This window comes from Phaethon aethereus (assembly GCF_964289735.1).
Source record: "Phaethon aethereus genome assembly, chromosome: 18".
NCBI lineage: Eukaryota > Metazoa > Chordata > Aves > Phaethontiformes > Phaethontidae > Phaethon > Phaethon aethereus.
The window spans coordinates 10,402,764-10,424,725 of record NC_138594.1 but is presented as its reverse complement, the minus strand read 5'-3'; the positions used below and the strand labels follow the sequence as shown (position 1 = coordinate 10,424,725).

The 21,962-nt window shown below is 35.7% G+C and overlaps 1 protein-coding gene across 1 annotated transcript in view; it reads left to right on the top strand.

Moving 5' to 3' along the window:
- The window catches only part of BPTF (bromodomain PHD finger transcription factor), a gene marked incomplete at both ends in the record, with an annotated part of 56,574 nt that overhangs the window by 3,926 nt on the left and 30,686 nt on the right, over nt 1-21,962 (top strand). The window contains 6 exons of the mRNA XM_082008065.1: nt 8,641-9,463; nt 16,925-17,148; nt 17,873-18,073; nt 18,656-18,841; nt 21,471-21,644; nt 21,767-21,942. Of these exons, the coding sequence (XP_081864191.1) occupies nt 8,641-9,463; nt 16,925-17,148; nt 17,873-18,073; nt 18,656-18,841; nt 21,471-21,644; nt 21,767-21,942 (1,784 nt within the window). The remainder of the gene's footprint in view (nt 1-8,640; nt 9,464-16,924; nt 17,149-17,872; nt 18,074-18,655; nt 18,842-21,470; nt 21,645-21,766; nt 21,943-21,962) is intronic.

The following is a 21,962-nucleotide window of genomic DNA, read 5'->3' as shown; positions in this document are numbered from 1 at the left end:
TCACTAGTGTGCTTCTATCTTCAGAGTGAAAGAACTTAACTGGAAATGAGGTGTTGCATTTTGTGTCTGTAGTAATTTTGTATCTTAACACGTTTTCATGCTGTTGAAGAATTGTTTAAGTGGAGACATTGAGATACGACGGCAAGATATGCAGCCTCTTTTGTCTGTCATGTGAGAAGATTTACCAGCCTCCCAAACATCTTACCTAGAGTCCCCTGTTTGCTAAATTAAACCTGGCATGCTCTTATTTTACCATTTAGTAATCTGAACTTTGATTTGTACTTTAAAGGAACTATTGGTAGTTCATCATGCCAGTCATGAAAAATGTAAGAAGACTAGTCCCAGCAAAGAATTTGTGTAGAAGGCCAAACGAGTAAATCTGTGGCTGATTCTGTTGTATTGACATGCAAATTCGCAGTTTATCTGACAAGAGCATTTGTCACTTGGTCCTCTTTCTTAAGTAGCTCTGTACAGCAAATACCATACCATTGTCAAAGTATGTTTGTTACAAAAGGCGGAATAATTTGATGTACTGAAGGTGAGTTTGTTGTGTAAACTTTTTTTGTAGTCTGCGGTAAAATTCCATAGCTGACTGTTGTATTGCATAGAACTGGTGTAAGGTGAATAAATGTGGATTTTAGTAGAATGGTGCTGGCTCTCAGGGCTCACTCACTTCTGAAATTTGTTACAATTTATCCTGAGTGTGTCCCAACTAAGAAATTCTGTCAGAATGTTACTGAAAATCGTTATATTAGTGCTACCTTTTTTTTTTTTGCCTGGATTCTAGGCACAAAAGGGCTTGTGACTCTGAATACTTCTCAGAATGAAAATGTGGGATCTCATCTGCTGCTTGTGTTGCATTAGTTATCCATATGTTAACATGATGCCTTGGAATATAGGGGGTTTGCATTCCTGGCTCCTAGTGAGAGTGTACTGATGTCCATCAAGTTGAGAAATTAAATTCTTAATGTAAAACCAGTAGAAAAATCCTAATTTGATTTAGAAGTGTACTACTGACAGATATACAAACTGAAAAAATAAACAGCCAAAAGTTTTAAAACAGTTTTTAAAGAATATAAAGACATAGTTTTGTACAACACAAGACAGTAGTCAAACTTAACTTAGGGGCATGTGTCGAATTTCTGTGATACGAGTGCTCTCGGGAAGATGCTCTCAGGATCTAGTCTAGTAGTGGGTCATTTTTTCAGTTGTGCTTCAACTCCCAAAGCTTTTGTGGTGCTTGGAATGACTCATTTTTAATGTCGGTTTAGATTTTAGATCTGGTTTATGTTTGTTGTTTTTTTCTTTTTCCAGGCAAAATAAATAAATTTTGGTTAGGTATGATTGTTGCAGAGGAATATTCAAATTGGAGCTGCACTTACAAGTAGTTACAAATGCATATTACTCTTTCAGAAAATTTTTCTGGAAGAGATTATTTGACTTGTGAATATTAGAAACATGTCTATTGTCATGTTGGCATTTTAAAAGGGAAAAAAGTGTTTTGTGTAAGTCAAAGCCTTTAATTTTGACCCATCCCAAGACAAGGATTTAGATTTTTCTATTTTGGTACTGCTTTTCATAATATATTCTTATTTTATGTTAAACTGAATCATTTTTCTGCTTTTTTTCTTTGGTGTAAGGTGAGCAAATGCTCTCCCAAGAGGTTGAGTTTTAATTAAGGAACCAGTTTGGATATTGCTGTGACAAACATGTAGCTATATCCAGTTTATGCATTCTACTGAGGGGGAGGGGACACCAACCAAAAAAACAAAACAAAACAGAAAACATGTTCTCTTATGCATTTTCATAAACTGTTTTCAATTTTCTTAGTGATATCTAACAAGAACTTGTGTGTTGCTGTACATTCTCATTTGAAACTTGCCTAGTGCAAAGTAGTAACATGGGACAGCAAATGTCTGATAGGATAGTCTTGGTGAGTTTACGAAAGTAGTCAAAAGACAAAATTTCCAGGAGAAAGAAAAACGTAGACGAGGGTGTCTTCTCTAAGGAGTACTCATGCTTCCAGGACATCATATAACTGCCAGTTGGCCTTTATGTTGAGAAGTTTCTGTAGTAACGCATGATCTGGAAAACAAAACCAATCCAGTTCTATTTTACTGAAGATGGACTTTTATGTAAGAGTAATGTAGTTTTACCTGACTTGTGAAACTTGAAACGAAAAATTAATCTCTTATTGGGGGGAAAATTGAAAGTTTTTTCTCTTGCTCTGGTCAATTTTGTAGAGTGTGCCTGGGGCAGGGGTGGTATCTATACCCCTGTTGTGACAGATTACTGAAGTATCTGAAACTCCTCGGTCTGTCTTTTTTCTCCCCTATACGCTCTTAAAGTTTATCCACTGTGACTGTGAACAGGAACACTGTAAGCTGGAGTCTTAGTACCCAAGTGCTGAGAAATTATGAGGAAGGGAAAGTTTTTAGAGAAGAAAAATGAAACTGGTTGTGAGTTTTCTGATCAAGAAATGCTGGAACCAGGGTTTATTTTTTAGGTCATACCAGTGTAGCTACCACTCTCCCTGTTTAAACAAGACAGTGGTTTTGGCAGGATATTTGTTATGTAAGACCTCCATCCTCCAGTCCATTACTTGAAATATGTTGGGCTGAAAGTCTATGTTTATTACTACTGTACATCTGAAGTGAAGGCATATGTAACGTAAATGAGACAAGGCAAAACTGGATTTTTGTTAGGCTATGTGTGTATGGTAGTTGGAATACAACTAAAGCACAAGGAGCATGAAAGTCATATTTAGTCATGCTACAATCTTTCTGTATTCTGGACACTGATGTAAATAGTTCATTCAAATATTCTGTTTTAAAACTGTCTACATAAACCAGAAGATATGTTAAAGATGGTTAAAGTATTTTTTTAAGTTCCATATCCTCCTGTGGTAAAGAGTTAAAGAATAGATATGATTTCCCCTGTTCTTTCAGTCTGTGAATGAAAATGGAGACATGCTTTTTGGTCCTTTTAAATCCTGCTTAATTTCTAAACTTTGAAAGAGTCAGCATTTGAACCAAATAGGTTGAATAGATGGAAATTTAAAAAAAATAAATAAATCAAGGGTTGGGGGGTTTTTTTAAGTGCTTCAGTAAATTCTGGGTTTGCATGCTCAGCCTGTTACTTCAGTAACTTCATTTTATTTCAAATATCATTAGTATGTTTTGCTTAAATATTTGTAATATAAATTATTTCAATATATTATGGTAAATGTAGAGTATAATTATCAATATCTATAATTAAATGTGCCATGTGAATAAAACTGTTTACTCTTTAATCTTAATTACAGGCAGCTCTTCAACTAGAGAATTCAAAGTAGGGAGAGGCAACCATTACAGACTACTTCATCACTTTTGGAGACAACTAGTGAAGGAATGTAATTTAAAAGACGTTTATGCTAGATAGAAGTACAATGCTGAGACATTCAAGATGATCTGGATCCTGTAAATAGTCCAATCGTGTCAGCAGGAGGCTATTGGCAGATCATTTTATCCTTCCAAATAAAGCTATGGAACAGCATATTGAATGGCATAGAAGTGCACATTTTCTCTCTTCGTACTGGCTCAAACTCGAAGGTGGAATTTGATTCAGGGATTTGGTTAATACGGAGAAATGATCTTAGAAGTATACAATTTACATGTAATGAAACTTGAGCCCATTTTGGGAAACTTCAGTGTGAGAAAATTGACTTTAATTGAGAGTAGATACATGTAGATTCAGTTTAAAGTCTAGGCAGTCAGGTGGTAGTGGTACTTAAAGGAGAAATAACTTCTGCAAGTACATCTGCTGTGGAATCCTCTTGATTTTTATACTTAAAACAAAAAAAGCCTGCTGCTACAAGAAGAGATTTCCACAAATGGGAATTTTTCAGAGCAAATAATAAGAATTATTTATCCAAAGTTATTTAAACTATACCAAGATAAATTGAAAAATACTAATGGCATTAGATGATATAGTAATACAAAGTTAAGAAAAGAGCGCACATGTAATTCTGTTGACAGCTCAATGTGGTTATTGCACTGAGTTTGCTCTACTATTTCACTTCCATGTATTATTTTAAATACATTTTAATGTAATACACATATGTAGTGTCCTAAATCAAAATAAATGTTTGTTATTGTGTAATCATCAATTGTATAGTCTACACAAGGTTGCACTTTTCTCAAATATTTAAATTTAGGTCATTAAGCTGATAATTGAAATTTAATTGATTAAAAAAGAAACACTTTTCTTGTAGATAGTACTCCAAATTTCCTATGGAGGGCAAAATCCATGACGAATGACAGGAAGTTAAAAAAGAAAAAAAGGTTGATGTCAAATCCCAGAATTTCTAGAATGATTGAAAGTAAAATAAAATAATTTCAACATACAAATGTTTGGAGAGACCAAAGTTGGTGAGGTTTGGGGGTTTTTTTGACTGCCAGTGAATGTCAAATTCAAGCCTTAGACAGTTTGCCTTGTGGGAAAGAGAAGACTTTCCTTGAAAATGAAGAGCTTGAAAAGTTGGATATGTTTGTTGTAGGAAAACTTTTTTCAAAATTTAAGGGATTTTTGTGTGTATGTGAAGAATAGTTGGTTAAACATGAACTGTGATCTTCCAAAAACCTTCACAGAAGTTGAAACTGCTTCCAAGTAGTGTGAGCTCTATGGGATGTCAGAACACTGCAGATAATTAGCAATGAAGAAATTGTTATTATCAGAATTGCAAATAAGCCTAGAGTCCTTATCTGGAGTTCAAAAAGGCCTTTCTTCAGCTGTCTGAGCTAGGGGCAAGGGAGGGGGTTATCTACCCAACCAGTAGAATACAAAGAATTTCAGCTCAAAACAGAGACTGTGGCACTTGGGCATTGTTATATCATATTCCATTGGCCTGCACTTTTAATATAAGTTCAGCAGCCACTTAGAATGCTTCAAGAGTTATGAGCACTTTGGCAGAGAATGTCCATCTTTTTCACTGGAGATTAGACTGCTTGGTTTTGTTGGTTTGTTTTTTGGGGGAGGGTTTAGGTTTTTATAGATATCTGGAGTGTTTCTTTAGATTGCAGTTTATGCATCAAACAGTAATATGTTTAAGCACAAATTGTTTGGAATTTCTGAATTTCCAAATCACACTTTGTGATTCTTCAAAGTTCCAGACTTCAAGTTCTGTTCAACCTGGGTACAGCAAATACCAATAACAGATTGAAAGTGAAATTGTAAAGAAAAAAACCCACAAACAACAACATAGAAAGGTTTTTAAATACTATGCCACCAAGTCATTCAAGAAAAAAAAATGGCTGGGTACCATTTCTTTCTAAAATATTCTGCATCTTTGAATGCTTTCCTTTTTTAGCACTGGAAACCAGATTATGTGCATTGCAGAATTGTTCAAAGCAGTTCAGTGTCCAAAAAGAGAAACTATTTAAGCTTTTGAGATGTGGTATGTGATTTACAGGATGGATTGGGAGTGTTGAGTGGTACGATATAGTAACTGTGCTGCATGCCATGAAGCATAACACAAAGTAGTGGACAAATGAAGCATGCATTTTATAATGCAATATGTTTTTCCTTACTGTCTAAACTATTAGTCTTACAATTACTGCTGAAATTTCTGTGCTTTATGTCCAGGCAGACATGAAAATATATAAATCGATTTAAATAGAAGATGAAGAGTGGTGTGAATAATGCAACCGCACGGTTACATTGCACTTGCACTAAAGTAGAATTCTTTATTATGGTGTTGTGACATACTTTGTGTCCTGATAACACATTTATTCTGGACCTCTACTTGTACCAACATGCTTTCTTTTTAAGAGGAGGTGTTAGAGAACTTTTTTATTTTTTTCAGAAAATATTAGGAATGCCTTAAGGTTATCTTCTTGCTTCTCCTGTTAGTTTGATGTAACAACTATACCAGTGTTTACCTCTTGTGAAAGAGGCATCAACAAAGATGGTATATGCGGAGTCTGAGGGTTTCTTTTCAATGAAGGATAAAAATAATGCACAGGACAATTATAATTTTTGTTCTCAGAGTAGAAAATCTCAACAAATGAGAGGAAATAAGGCGTATTTACTTCTTTCATAGTGTTCCTTCATTCTAGTTCATCTTTGCCTGAAATTACTGAGTGGGTTTTTCACTTCTGATTAATTTAGGTAAACCAGGTTTATCTATATTCTTGCTGCTTTCTTTCTTGAAGGGGTGTTTCTTTTACAGCTTCACTGTGTGACATACATTTTTCTGATACAATTGCAAACACTGAAAAGAATCATAGTTTATAGCTCTGCCAGCTTTTGTCACTATTTGGACTCTGAGAAACCATTAGTGATTTCAGAATATCTCTTCTGCATTGTTGTTGTCTTGCATGACCGCCTACTAGGACCGGTCCTACGCTGTCTTGCAATATTGAAGGAAGCTTCAGGACCCTAAAGTAATTTAATTTGTGAGTGTGCATGTATGTGTGTTTTCCTTTGGGGTCTTTTGAACCAACTCTGGTTTATGCATATATGATTTTGGATCATGAGAATAGAAAAGTTGTGTTTAATCTAGATATTTCTTACTGTAGGAACGCTTGCTTTGTGCCTGGCTCTGAAACTCCTGTGTTTTTTTGTGTTTGAAGCATATTGGAGGACAGTCATACAAGCGTTTTTTCATTTTCCACAGTCAGAACTCAAACTTAACTAAACTCGGAAATTTATTTTTATACACAGATGATGTTGACCCATTACTTCAGTAATGGAAACATTTGGCAGCTCATCTCCTATATTGTTTCAGTGTGTCTAATATATTGCATAAGTTTTCATTCTTTAAAGTTTGAGAGGGAGAAATGTATCTGGTGTCATCTTGCCATACTAGCTCAGTGATTGATTGATTTTTCTTCTGGAATCATTTGGCAAACTGTCTATTATGCATCAAGATGTTTCTTAAAGGTAGCTTTTCTTGTTGGTAATTTTTTTTTTCTTTTTCAGTGCATTAAAGTTTTAATGATGGTGTTTTCAGATTCAGCAGGATCTGTCTTTGAGTATCTGCCTGTCTTAGCAGGTTGTCTCCCCCGCCACCATTACACTTATTTCCTATATTTATGGGAGTATTGGAGGGAGTAGCGTGGGTTGAACACAGGCCACAGAGAACAACTTCCTTTTAATGGTAACATCCAAGATGACCGGAACTTACTTTATCTCTTAATTTTCTTGAACCACTTTGGGGGGGTCTGTTACTCACAGAATTTGATCAAGAAATTATTGATGTGAAGTTTAATATTTAAGAATACTGGTTGTGTCACTCTTCAGTCTCAGATCACACAATGCATAATATATGTCACTTTTTATTAAAGTGTGCATATGAAATTGCTCTTATGGACAACTTAATTTTTCCTTTGGATTTTCTCTGTGAATAAAATGCATCCTGCCAACCACTCCTCTGTGTAGAATCAATAGTTATGAAATTTATTTTTTTACCAGAGTCTTTAAGGACCTAAAACCAGTTTTCATCTCAGTTCTTGGTTTTAAACCAAGATGATGATTTTATTGTCTAAACTTGATTCAAGTTGTTGTTTTTTTAAAAAAAAAGGAAGTAGGTTTGAGTGCATCCTAATACTTTAACTGCAAAATAGTTGCACGTAGCTGGATACTCTTATTTTTGATAGAAGATTGAAATGTTTCATCTGTTGAGTAGTGCCATATACAGAAACTTTCCTTTTTTGTTTTTTCCTTCTGCTTAGCATTAAGGATAGTAGAACTAAAGGGAAGAAAGTGTAGCATCTCATCTGAATTAGCATCTGAGACAGAAGGAATTATGCTCAGTGTCTTTTCTTTTAGGTAGTGAAACAGCTCTCTGGGTTAGCTTTTTGTGTTAGGCTTTGTCCTTCCATAATTCTACATCCTCATTCTGTGGCTCTCTCTCCTGTTCTGTTGAAACATGGGAGTGGTTTCTTTTTGTTTTGTTTTTTTTTTTTCTGTTTGTTTGGGTTTAGGGTGGGTGGTGCTGTTTGGGTTTTGTTTTTTTTTTTAACTGGGAGTTCCTGAAGTATTTTCATAAAACATCACATTTAACTTTTGTTTCTGGCTTGTAGGTATCCAGGAGAAATATTCCAGTTAGAAAGCAGGGGACAAAGTGATTTTGTATTTTAATTTGGTTGAAATTGATGTCCCAAGATATTTACTTGAAGTGATCTTTCATGTATACTATTGCTGGATAGGAGAATAGCTTGCAGTATCTTAATACAAAATATGTGTTGTTTGAAGCTTGATTCTTCAAGTTTAAAATTCCAAGAAGGCATGATAAACTATTCATGCTGAATAAAACTGAGAAAAATTTCTAAATTAATATTTTGACTGAGGGAAATGTCTTTCTTTTTAACTAAACAATTAAAATTCTAGACGTCATTTTAAAGATTGAATAGATGTATATTATATGGGAAATACAACTGCTTTCAGTGACTAAAGCAAAACTTCAGGTATCTTGTGTATTTTATTTTCATACTGCTAATTAAAGTATAAAAGTATTAGCTGAATTACCACATTTATGTAACTGAAGATGTGAATCCTTAATTTACGATAGTTTAGAAAGTTTGACACAGTCGTTGAGGGTTGATGTTTAAACACGTTGACCTGTGAATGGCAAATTCTTATTGTTGTTTTTTATTCCAGGTAGGAGAAGACAAAGAGTGCATCGTCCTCGTTCTCCAATATTGGAAGAAAAAGATATCCCACCCTTGGAGTTTCCTAAATCCTCAGAGGACTTAATGGTGCCTAGTGAGCATATAATGAATGTTATTGCCATCTATGAGGTACTAAGGAACTTTGGCACTGTTTTACGCCTCTCTCCTTTTCGTTTTGAGGACTTCTGTGCTGCTCTGGTAAGTCAAGAGCAGTGCACACTTATGGCAGAGATGCATATAGTGCTTTTAAAAGCAGTTTTACGTGAAGAAGACACTTCAAATACTACCTTTGGACCAGCTGACCTCAAAGATAGCGTTAATTCCACTTTGTATTTCATAGATGGAATGACGTGGCCAGAGGTTCTGCGGGTATATTGTGAGAGTGACAAGGAATACCATCATGTTCTTCCTTACCAAGAGACAGAGGACTATCCTTATGGACCAGTAGAGAATAAAATCAAAGTTCTGCAGTTCTTAGTGGATCAGTTTCTTACAACAAACATTGCACGTGAAGAGTTAATGTCAGAAGGTGTTATTCAGTATGATGATCATTGTAGGGTTTGTCACAAACTTGGGGATTTGCTTTGCTGTGAAACATGTTCAGCTGTGTACCATTTGGAGTGCGTGAAACCACCTCTTGAAGAGGTACCAGAAGATGAATGGCAGTGTGAGGTCTGCGTAGCACATAAGGTGCCTGGAGTAACTGACTGTGTTGCTGAAATCCAAAAAAACAAACCTTACATTCGACATGAACCTATTGGATATGACAGGCATAGACGAAAATACTGGTTCCTGAACAGAAGAATCATTATGTAAGTAAATTAATAATTTTGTATTTTCTGAACAAAAATTTTTGTTATTGAATTATTTTTAATATATTCTGTAAATTGCTGTTGCCATCTTAAAATTGTTCTTTCTTTAGATAAGACCATTGCTTGCTGTTTTCTAAGTAGATTTCTAAAGACCACATAGTTAATACATTAATTTTCTCCAAACCAAATATTCTCATAATCTAAAAGGGGAAAAATACCAGGGCCTCTGACTTAATTTTTATGTGCCTAAAACACATGAATGTGAGGAAAAGAAAGGGAATTTTAATAAGAACTCTCCAGTCTTGTAAAAGACACTGAAGAGTAGTTTAACTCTTTTGGTGATCACATGGTGTATAGGACACTAGTTTTGGTATGCTATTACCTGCTTAGATAGTATTTGGCTGTTAGATACTGGTACTGGTTTGATGGTCTGCCTTTGAGGCTAATACTTTTAGGGGCACTCAAAGGTGTTCACCATAGCTCTTAACTAGAAATACAAAAAATACTGTATGTGAATGCTTTTATAGGTGTACACAAAGTCAAATTAGCAAGAAATGCCTGTCTGTGTGTGTTCAACACAATTTCCTGTCACTGGTTGGTCCTGAGATACATTAATAGTAATTGAACCCTTGTTAGTGAGGGCATTGTGCCCTGTTTTTTTTACTTGAAAAGTTGAATCTGAAATTATAAAAATACTTCTACATTTTTCACAGGAAAATAGCTAAAGACAGTTTTTTTCTTATAAAAGACAGTTCTTATGTAATTGTTCTCATAATGGAGGAGAAATAGTATTTAAGTGAAATTAATGATATTGTAAATCTAGGAAAAATGAAGAGATTTTGCTGGATTTCTTGAAATACAATTTTCCATTCAGTATTATGGAGAAAATAAGCTACAGCTGGATACCTTAACAGAATTTCATACAAAACAGATTACGGTGAATGTTAAGTTATTAGCCAGTGTCTTTAAAAGGGATTGTGAGGACTGTGGATGGAGTTATATCTTGCAAACAAGACAATTCTAAGGACTCATTTTAGTCCTTTAAAATACAGTGCCCTAATGTATTGTTAGCTGATGCTTTAAGTATTAACTGTTGCTGCTCTTTGTTTCCTGTGTTCTTTCACGCTTGTAAAACAAGAGTCCAAGTCTGATTAATTTAGTTTCCTTGGGTTATAAATGCCACAGTAGTGTCAAGTAATCTTTTAAAAGATGCAGGGAATTTTTTATACTCTTACCTTTTTTTTTATACTCTGTGTTTATACTCTGTCACATGCTCTGCAGTATGTGGTATATCTTTCAGATGGTTCAGCAGGATGTGATGGTCAGCCTCAAGCTGTTGATATCCTAATTTTTCCATTGTCTCATATGTAATTTTCTAACTTCTGTTTCCAGAAAATGAATTGAAAGTTTGATTTTTCACAAAAAGCCTGGTTGTGAAAGACATGTAGCTGATACTCTCTTTGGTCCAATTACCCGTGCTTCAATAACTTATAGGTAGTCTCCTCTGTGCATGGTTTTTGTATCTTTCATTTCAAACTCTTGAGGAAAAGGCTGTTCTAAAGATGGGTTTGTCTCACTGCTCTACTGTACTGGCAGAACGATTATATTCTGCTTGCCATTAGAGGTCTGGGTATTAACATAAAAAACCCAGAGTGTCACTCACTGAGGAAGTTATTTGAAGATAAATAGGCAGGCTTTTTTCCTCCCCAATATGTAGGCAGGTTGGTAATTATTTTTTACTAAACTCGATCTATGAAACAATGTTTTTTCCCAATGCAGTGGGATATTTGATGTTCAGAAGGTTATGATACAGGTAGTATTTCAACATACTTTAAACTAAAATTTATCAGGCAATTGCTTCTTGATCCTTTGCAGTCTACACATGTGAAAGTTCTTTCTCTCTAGCATATTGGTAGTAATTTTAACTGGACTAAAAAAGACATCTTCAAAGCTTAAATGTCTTGACTTTTTTTTTTTTTTAGTTATTTTGCATTCCTGTTAGGAGTTCAGTGAGCAAATTATTTGTTTCAGAAATCATAAATCAAGCTTTATGAATGTATCCTAATCGGGATTTATTTAAAGAGAAAACACATTAGTATTCCATTTCAAATCAAAATAGATGAGAACTGTAAACAATACAGCAAAAGGAAAAGCTTTACTGGATTGTCCATTTTACTGATTTTTTTTTTTGTTAGTGATTAAAATATTTCAAAAATTACATAGGAAAGTATTTTTATGTTTAAAAAGACAAGAAGAAATACAATTCATCCATTAATTGTTTCCTGACTTTCTTTTGTGTTCTTATACGGATCATCTAGGTTGAAAGATTCTTTCCCGGCTTGTCTCTATCCTTCCTTTTGCCATTCGATATCATGCCTTCTGGTGTGTAGATGTACCTGTGCATGCTTCCAAAACGAGTTCTCTCTGAAGAATGTGGTTTGGATTAAAAAAGTTTTCAAATCCTCCTGATGGAACTGGAAGAATAAACAGATAGAGAGTTGTTCTGGTGGATCTGCAGCAGTAGTACTCTTTAACAATTCAGTGTGGGATGTATAGAATCAACCAATTCCACTAGACTTTTCATAGAACTTTGCCATAATTAAATTTATGCATAATGTGTTTTAAAACTTTACGTTAAAGCCACTTCATAGGGGGATAAAAGTATTTACTGCATAACTAAATTCCAGGGAAATATAACTTTAATAATTCATATAGATATTAATCTCTGTACTTTCATTTTTCATGTCCTTTACATTCAGTAAGCATACTGTATTGCAAAACCAACCATTTTGCATATATATACTGAACAAGATCAAACCACACCTGATATCTTGGATAACTGAAGGATGACTTCTAGGATAACTGCCGAATATTAAAACCTGAGATTCATTACATGGTATTATCATATCAACTTTATTAAAATGAGTAGCGTGTATTCACCAATGCCATATGATCAAATACATCAGAGGAAACTAATAGATCTAAAAATAACCTGCACAAATACCAATTTGAAATCTTGCCCAGGGTGATTAGAGAACTGAAATCCTAAATTCTTGCTTTTTTTTTTTTCCCCAAAGGGGTTTTTAGGGCTTTTTACTACTTCTCCCCTCTCCCATTATGTATGTTCTAAATCCATTCATAGCACTGGTTTTCCCATCTTTTAAAGGGCTTTGTAGACTTGTTGTTGTTCAATGATACTTTCATTTCCATGTTCATCACTTGCTGAGGGTGATAAGCTTTGTTTAAGCTCATCATTGTGGTTTTGTTTCTCTTTTCCACCTCTTCTGTTTTACAAAGGTGGAAAAGTGGACACTGAGGTGGTCTCATACATCTCCATGAGTAAATATGAACAAGATTAAAAAAAAAAAAAAAAAAAGGCAAGAGAAAATTAATGTGAGTCTTTCTTTCAAGCTGTTAACAAATTTAGGATGATGTCTCTGGGGCAGTTGCACTTGTTTTGCTTGTGAAGGTTATTTCTGCAAGTTAACACGTCAGGAAATGTAGAACTTTGACTTGCATTCTCCTAGTAAACTGCTGCAGTGTTTCAACAAGTTATCTTCCTAGAAATATTGAGATGCATTGGATTTGTCAAATGTTTATGAAAGAAGGTAAGGAAACATTGTTTGGCTTTCATTTTGAAAGCAGAAACAAGACACAAAATTGTTATTCCTGAGTTGTATGTATCTTCCTCAATGGTCAAAAACAGGTTCAACTTTTTTCTGCAAGACTTGTCATGCTGTTTATGTTCTTAGTGGGTCCTGCTCTATTTTCTCCAATTAATTAAAAAGGTTTTGGATCTTCATTTGACTACATTACTTTAAGCAATTGGCTGCATTCTTCAGTTTCTAACTGTATCAGCATGGAATTCAGGAAGGGGTGTATCTACTTCATTATTACTTTATTAGAAAATTTCTAGCATCTTCTGTATTGTCATTTTTATCATTCTTAAAACTTGCCTCTAAAGCCTGCCAGTGAATAGTTCCTGATAGCAAAGGAGGCTGAAAGGGGTTGGAAATTTGTGTGATTCTTTTCTCCCTTGCTTGGCCTCACTTAATGTATGTGACTCAACTGAGTCCCCTGGAGACAAAGTAGACCTGTCCAGTACCAAGCTGGTAAATCTGACTGGCTTGGCAAAGAAAAGCACTGGGAAGCAGTCCAGGTGTAGACCTGCATCTTTCCGTCATCTTTTTATGATAGCCTCTCTGAAAGGGTAGAAGTAGTGTCCCTTTAGCCAGTGCAAGAAGGTGTTCAGGGAAAGTTAGCTTAAATGTTTTCATTGTGAATTTAAATCTTAACTAACTTTGCCAAAATGGATCGCACAGAATGTTTTCTGTGATAGTTCTTTGTTAGAGAGTTGGTAATGGGCGCTCCAAGGCTTCCACTGGCATACACCTGACTCTTGAAAAGAAGTCTGACCAAAGATAAGTTTTGCGTAAGCATACATAATGGCGAGCTTGTGTGATTTCATTTTCTGTCTGTGCTTTTGTCAAGAGAAAATGCTAATTCCTGAACTTCTCAGGTTGTGACAGCCTTCAATTCAAGAGAAATTCTATGCTCAAAACCCTGTATAAATGAAGTAGAAGGGTGTTGTGGTTTAACTGCAGCCAGCAACCAAGCACCACGCAGCTGCTTGCTCACTCCCCCACGGTGGGTCAGGGTAGAGAATTGGAAGAGCAAAAGTGAGAAAATTCATGGTCTGAGATAAATACAGTTTAACAGGCAAAGCAAAAGCCACGCACACAAGCATAGCAAAACAAGGAATTCGTTCACTACTCCCCATCGGCAGGCAGGTGTTCAGCCATCTCCAGGAAAGCAGGACTTCTTCACATGTAATGTTTTTTGGGGAAGACAGACACTGTAACTCCGAATGTCCCGCCACCCCTTCCTTCTTCTTCACCTCAGCTTTATATACCAAGCATGACATCGTATGGTATGGAATATCCCTTTGGCCAGCCTGGGTCAGCTGTCCTGACTGTGTCCCCTCCCAGCTTCATGTGCACCCCCAGCCTTCTTGCTGGCAAGCCAGCATGAAATGCTGGACAGTCCTTGACCGCTCAGCAACAACTAAAAACATCAGCACATTATCAACATTTTCTCATCCCAAATCCAAAACACAGCCTCACACTCGCTTCTATGAAGAAAATTAACTCTGTCCCAGCTGAAACCAGGACAAAGGGAAATAAAATGCTCTTGATAGCCTCATTGTCTATTTCTAGAATATTATCTGAGCAGTTCTTTGATGGGTAGGATTCAAATCACACATGGAGAGATTTAACTCACTCTAGGTGCCTTCTGCAGAATACTCTGTGGTCTTTTGTCTTGATTCTTCACAGTGTGCCTCTGCGTTTTATTGGCACAATTGTAATATAGCATACCTTTACTGGTACTGAAGGCTTTTTCTTCTGGCATATGGGTACTAGCACAACCTTACTTCATGGGATGATGAGACTATATAAAGCCTTCATATTGTTGCATATCTAGGCCATAAAAGAAGATGTATAAATGGTGTATATATCTAGCAAATAATCATGTAATGGTTCAAAATGAAAGGCTAAGTTCCCTTTTTAGTGAGCTAAGAAATAATTGAAGTATAAACTTAGCATTATATTCTGCAGTCATGCTTGTAAGGAGCAGAGCAGCCTTACAATTGCTGCTTCTGCCGGTGTCTTGTTCTCACCACTTCCATTGGACATTTGCCAGGGAGGATTCAGAAGGCATACTTTCCCTGTCCTTTTTAGTTAACCGTTTTGTCTTTATCTTCCATTTCTGTGGCATTTGTTCACAAACAATAATAAAGGTGCTGCCATTCCTATTATTGTTAGTAAATAACTTTCTGGGTTTAGAGGAAATATGGTTTAAATAACATTTTTTAACATGGTAGTCTCCAGGCATCGAATATTCCATAGAGTCAAATCATGGTCAATGTTCAGCTTTTACTTTTTGATGTGTAGTATGTGGGCAGTCTTCCTGAAGTGAGCTGTTTTCTGAGAAAACTTGTCAAACGTAACCATGCTAACCTCTTAAAATGAACAGAAAGTTACCAATAGCCTAGAAGAGTAAATGGGTGAAGTAGAATTAGTTGCTTTTCATGAGCAAAGGCCTTTATGAGAGAAGTTCTTGGTGTATTGCAAAGAAATACTGTGTTTATCATCAAAACCAGAAGCCTGTTTATTGTAATGATTGTGACAAATCAGTAGTTGAATTTTGAGTAATATTGCCATTATTAACTTCACCACCTTATTTTAGTGGTATTCTGATTGAGTTGTGAATATTACAGTTGTTTCACAAATACAGTGTGGAAAATAGTAGATAGTTGATGATCAATTTGATTTGTGGTTATTTGGCTTTCTGAATAAGTGAGGCTATTTTTTACCATCTTTAATGTATAAGCCATGTGGAGGCAGCCAGTAGAGAGGAACACAAAACAAACCTTACAGGGGTAGTTCTTTCAAACTACACTCAGCTTTCCATTCCTATCGACAATTTGGTTTAGGATTAGTAGTGAGTCATAGTTCTGTAATGCTTTTATAGGTAGTGCAAGTGTAGCAATAGTTTAGTTCCTCTTCCACATGTGAAGGCCAAGCTGATGAATCACTGTGTCACCCCGTATGGCGTTCATGGTGTTGGGAGTGCTAGGGTGTATTGTGGAAATGAGTGGTCCTGCCCACAGCCAGCCTGAATCGGGCTGCTGCTGCTGAGCAGGACCTAACAAGGCAAGCTGAAATCAAGCAGCCTTCTTCAGAACCGCTTGCAGCGTCCTCCTTGCACTCTCCAGCGTAAGAGAGCTGGGAGACGCTGGTACCTGAGATATTTATGCAGCTCACTTGGGTCTGGTGGCCCTGTTGAGATTCTTTTGACACTCTGGTCCTCCAGTAGTTTTATCTAGGCTCATGGTGACATGGAGTACTCCAGATAAAAGAAATGTGGGAATCCCTTGATCTTTTCAAAGGATTGTATTATGATTCTTTTGTCCCTTACTGGTGCTGTCACAGGTGAATGCTGTAGAGATGCTAATATAAAATATTTGATGAATGTGACATTCTACACTTTTAATTTCCAAACTTTGCTGTTTCCTGAATATGCAACTAGAAACACTACCCTTTATGGCTTCTGGAGCCATACCCACTTTCATTGCAAATTGTTTGAGACTTAGTAGTAGATTACTGGCTACAATAGTATTAAATAAAATGAGAATAAGCCTTGTTGCCAGATTGGACAAACCAGTTTTAAGGAGACTCTTCAAAAGCTTTCCTGGGGAAGTTGTCATAAGAACTTCTAAGGGGATAAAAAAAGCGAGAAAGGAGTATTTGGGTACTAAACTGAGTGCATATGAGTGTCCTCATGTGATTTGTTTATTCACATTCAGGTATTGGCATTTAACAGTTCTCTGCAAAAAGTCTGATATTAATTTTTGTTATTTATCCAGATATTTTAAAGTAATTTTTTTTAACACTCTAACAGAGAGGAAGATTCAGAAAGTGAGAAAGATAAGAAAATCTGGTACTATAGCACAAAGATACAGCTGGCGGAGTTAATTGAATGCCTAGACAAAGATTACTGGGAAGCTGACCTATGCAAAACTCTGGAAGAAATGCGTGAAGAAATTCATCGACACATGGATGTGACAGAAGACCTTACTAACAAAGCAAGGGGCAACAACAAGTCTTTCCTTTCTGCAGCAAATGGTGAGGATATTTTGTTTAATGGGAATAGATGTTACAGTATATATATACTAGTTTATATATATACTAGTTTATTTTAAGAAGTTTATAGAAGTTGATGAGAAGCATCATGCAGGTGTACCAGCATAGCAATGTAATGCTGACTTCTTGTAGGACTATGTATCATGTATTCCAGGATGTCCTGAATGATTTGGATTCTTGATATGCTTGGGGTATGCCAGATTGTGAGCATTCCAAGTGTTGGAGTGGAGCTGTGTTAACTGTCAAATGTTTATTGATGTACTGTCTTTTCTTTATATATATATATATAACTTCTCATAATCATTTAACAATCCAATGGGAATTGGAGTAGCAAAAATATTAGAGCTCCAATATTATGGAACGTGTGGAAGAATGCGTATCTCCTCTGCAATTCCCCACCCTCTTAATTAACCTTGGAGCAATAAATAGCAATATAAATCTGTGAAGGTTTGAACTTTGGTTCTAGGAAAGACATGAAGATTAGATATTCAGGTTTAAAAATGGATTTAAGTCATCAAATGCATAACTCTGAGAAATCAATCTTCAGAATTGTTTCTTCTAACAGAGGGAGGAAAAAGCAGTGGAAGTTGGATGTTATCTTTTGTCTCATTGAAAAGAAACAGTGTTTACGTCATGTTATATCTGCTCAGTGGCTCTGTAGGTGGTGGTTTGTTGTTTATTGATGACAACATACTTTCTATTGTAGATGAAATTTTGGACATTATAAGAGCAAGAAAAGGAGAAATAGTGGAAGATAAAACCACAGCAGATGATGAAGGAGAAAAGACCAAAAGTGACGTTGATAATGACCAGACAGATGCTGAGAGAAGCAAGGAAGAATCTGGAGACCAAGATAAAACTGAGGAGACACCCACTGAGCAAGATGCGGAAAAAGTGAAAACAGAAGGTAAAGATACTGTGACTGTGCTTTAACAACTTCATTTAAGTAAAGTGAATCTTTAGTTAAGATCCCCACATTTCTTCAAGTGTTAATGTGATTTTTTTTTTGTATGATTCTCTAAGTTATTTTTTAAGTAATAGATGATATTTGTCAGTTCCTTTGTGGTTGTATAATTGTTTTTCTTGTTAAGTAATTTCACCAATTTACCTACTTTTCAAGTTAAATACAGCTAGCTTGTAGATACCTTGTAGATACTGGGCACAGGTGGCTCTTATAGGTTGTGATCAACATGTTTGTAGTAAGCAATATTACATAATTTTTAACATAGTTTTCCTATCAGAATTAGTTTGTGCTTTGATTTTGAGACAATACTATCTCATAGCAAAAAACCAAACAAAAAACCTAAAAAAAACACCAAAGAACACCTCCCCAAAAAAAAACACAAGGAAAGGGGAAAGCTTGATGTTTTTCAGCATTATGAAACAGACAAACAAGGCTGCTGAAGTTACTTTTTACAGATGATGTCAAATGACATCCTAAGGCATACTAAAGAATATCCCTAAAGTTTTGTTGTGCATTTTACTATAGAGGCAACAGTCGTTGGGGATAAAAGTAACTCTATGACATCAAGCACTGATGACAACACAAATCCTTCTGCAGGAGAGACTAGTTGCTCTGAAGGGAAGAACGCAGTGGGGTGTCAGTCAGAAACCCTTGATAGCAACAACGTGGCAGAGAAGAAGGTGGCATCAGAGCTCCCACAGGAACTCTCAGGTACAGAAGGCACTGTTACCAATGCCTCTGTAATTTGGGGAATCTGTTAAGTTTTTCTATCTGATTTGTCCACTAAAACCATTCACAGCGTATATCACTCATGCTGTTTGCTTGCAGTGCCATCCTTTACTGCTACGTTGTCATTAACATTTCAAAGTTAATTTTCTTGCAACTAGTGCTTGAAATTTGTGGTCCTCTGACATTAGCATTTGTTTCCATGCCTTCCAAAGATGACTATTGCTAAGCTTTTTATGTTCTATTTTCTGTGTATTTTATTTTTCCATATTGATCCATAATGATTGTTAGCATCCTATCAAAATTTATTTCAAATTCTGATTTGCTGCTGGCTTGTTTATTATTTTAACCTCTCATTTACTGTATAAATTACTAACAAAGTATTTTCATTCATGTGAGTAAACCATCGGACTGAAATGTCAAGATTAAAGTTGTCATGCTAGGAATTTTAAACAGATTTCAGAATTCTAATTACAGAGGCTGTTGTTGTATATTAACGTGTTTTGTTCTGCCATGTCAGTGATTCAAAAGTAGTAATATACACTATTTAATTAAAACAAACAAACAAAACAAAACAAACAAAAAAAACCCCACAAACAACCACCAAACTTTAGATTTAGGAATAAATGTGACTTGATTAGGTGTAACATAAATTATTGGTGTACTATTTTAGAATGATATGATATGATATTATGGTTATAATTATATTCTATTACAAGATTTACTGCATAACCAAATGTTATTCTAAACATCTGATTACTGTTAAAATGATAAGTTTTATTTGCAATTCTTAAAAATCTAAAAATACTCTATGATGTAGCCATACTCAATGGGTTATGCTTTTAAAAGTGGTAGTAAACGTTTTATCTCCTACAGAAATAGTTCTCTGTTCAGATACAGATTGCAGTTCCTGAACTTGCATATGTGAATACATCCAAACCTTGTAATAAACTTTGTTAATAGGAGGGGAAAATTAAAGTTAAGATTAATCCATAATCTGGAAGCCTCATCATACACTTTCTTAATATGGAAAACATCATAGAATCATAGAATACTAGGTTGGAAGGGACCTCAGGGATCGTCTGGTCCAACCTTTCTTGGCAAAATCATGGTCCAGACAAGATGGCCCAGCACCCTGTCCAGCTGTTGGGTAATCCACCAGTGTCCAATGTTGGGGAATCCGCCACTTCCCTGGGGAGGTTATTCCAATGTCCTAGTGCATGGGACAAACCCCAGACATTTTAGATATTTATTTGACCAGGTATTTTTGCCTGTTCTTGTATTTTTTTTTTTTCCATTTTAAAGTTAAAATAACTGTATAGAGGTTTAATGGAAAAGATACATATCCTGTAACTTCTCTCCAGTCACATTTATGGGTTCGTATTTTATTTTAAAGATTCACTTATGTATTTATCATTATTTCTTTATTATACTTTTACAGGTACTTTTCTTCTTCCAATAAGCTTCTAGCTTATTTTTATGTTAGTGGGCTTTTTTTTGTAGGAAAATGTGTGTGTATGTGTGTGGAGAGGGTGGTTCTTCAAGTCTAATTTACTATATTCATAGTGATACTTGTGTTCCTATTAAGAAATTTCCATTTGAGTCTCATTTCAGAGGGAGGGAGAGATACTGAACCAATATCAGTGAGACAGCTACCCCCAAAGAAGGGGAAAATAAGAGTGAAATGCAAAGCTAGACGAGAATGTCTGTCGCTATCCTTGTTAAATGCAATTTGGATATGAGTCTTTTATTAAGCATTCAGTTTGAGTGCTTCGACTCTCCTCCAGACAGCAGGCACCATAAATGGTTCCCTTCTTCCTCTCACTAAAAAGGGAAATGGGTCAAACAGTGGTGGTCACCTACTTGGCAAAGCCAGAAATCAAGATGCATTCAGGTTAGGGATCTTCTAAGAATCCCAGAATATTTACCTAATCATCTTTCTGCTAGGAGTGAATATTTCACCAAAGGGAGGTTTTGCTCTGTCACCTTTCTTAGTAACAACAGAATCCGTGATGTTTTGGAAGAATTCTAGAAACAAAAAAAACTTGTATTTTTTAAACAGCTAAGCTGTGTCTTTTGCACAAAATCAAGACAACATTGCTGTTTTGAGGGATGGTGGCAAGTTTGCAGAGGAGCAGTTTAGATATAGAGTGGTGCTAGAAGGGGAACTAGAGGGGAACTAGAGGGGAACTGAAAGGTGTATGCTTTCACGAACAGCTAAAGCATGAGAAAATCAGGAGAGATAAAATCACAGAAGCTGCAGGAAGACCAAATTTAATGAAATTTGCATTCTAAAAGGAAAACAAAGTCTCAGTAGAGGATTCTATGTATATACATCTATAGAAAAAAAATTTGTATATAAAATATATTCATATTTCATCCAAGTATGAATTTCAGTTCTTCAGAGCTGTAAAAGTTGAAACTGCTTGAAATAAAACAAAAAATACTTTAATCGATACAATGATCTGAAGGGAATTGATATTTTATGGGTATTTCTCCCCAGTCCAGCAAAAGATGTTCATCTGACTTTTTTTAAATGAAAAATTTAAAACTAGAAAAAAATGCATTGACTCAATTTAAAAGAAAAACTAAAAAGGAAGTTGTTCTTTTGTAGAAGAAACTGGTCAGATGATCCCTAGCAACAGTAGCAGCTCATCTGCTGCACCTCTGCACTCAGATGTTGAAAACAGCAACGGTAGTGAGTTGGGCTCTGGGCAGAATGACTCCATTAAGATGCTTGATGATGCTGAAAATGCAGAGAGAGGATCCCAGACTTCAGAGGACATAGGTAATAATAGTGTCTCTAACTTTCATTTTATGCATCTTTTCTTTCTACTTTATAACTCCCATACATCAATAGAAAAGTTTGAATTTTTAAGTTTTTCTTAAAAGCCTTTTTTTCCTGGGCAGGAGAGAAATCTAATGGTGAAAGAAGTGATTCTCCAGGCGCAGGAAAAGGCACGCCAGGTTCAACGCGAATGCTCACAAGATTACGAAATCCAGATAGCAAGCTGAGCCAGATGAAAAGCCAACAGGTTGCTGCTGCAGCACATGAAGCAAATAAGTTATATAAAGAAGGCAGAGAGGTTTGTGCACATCTTGGAAA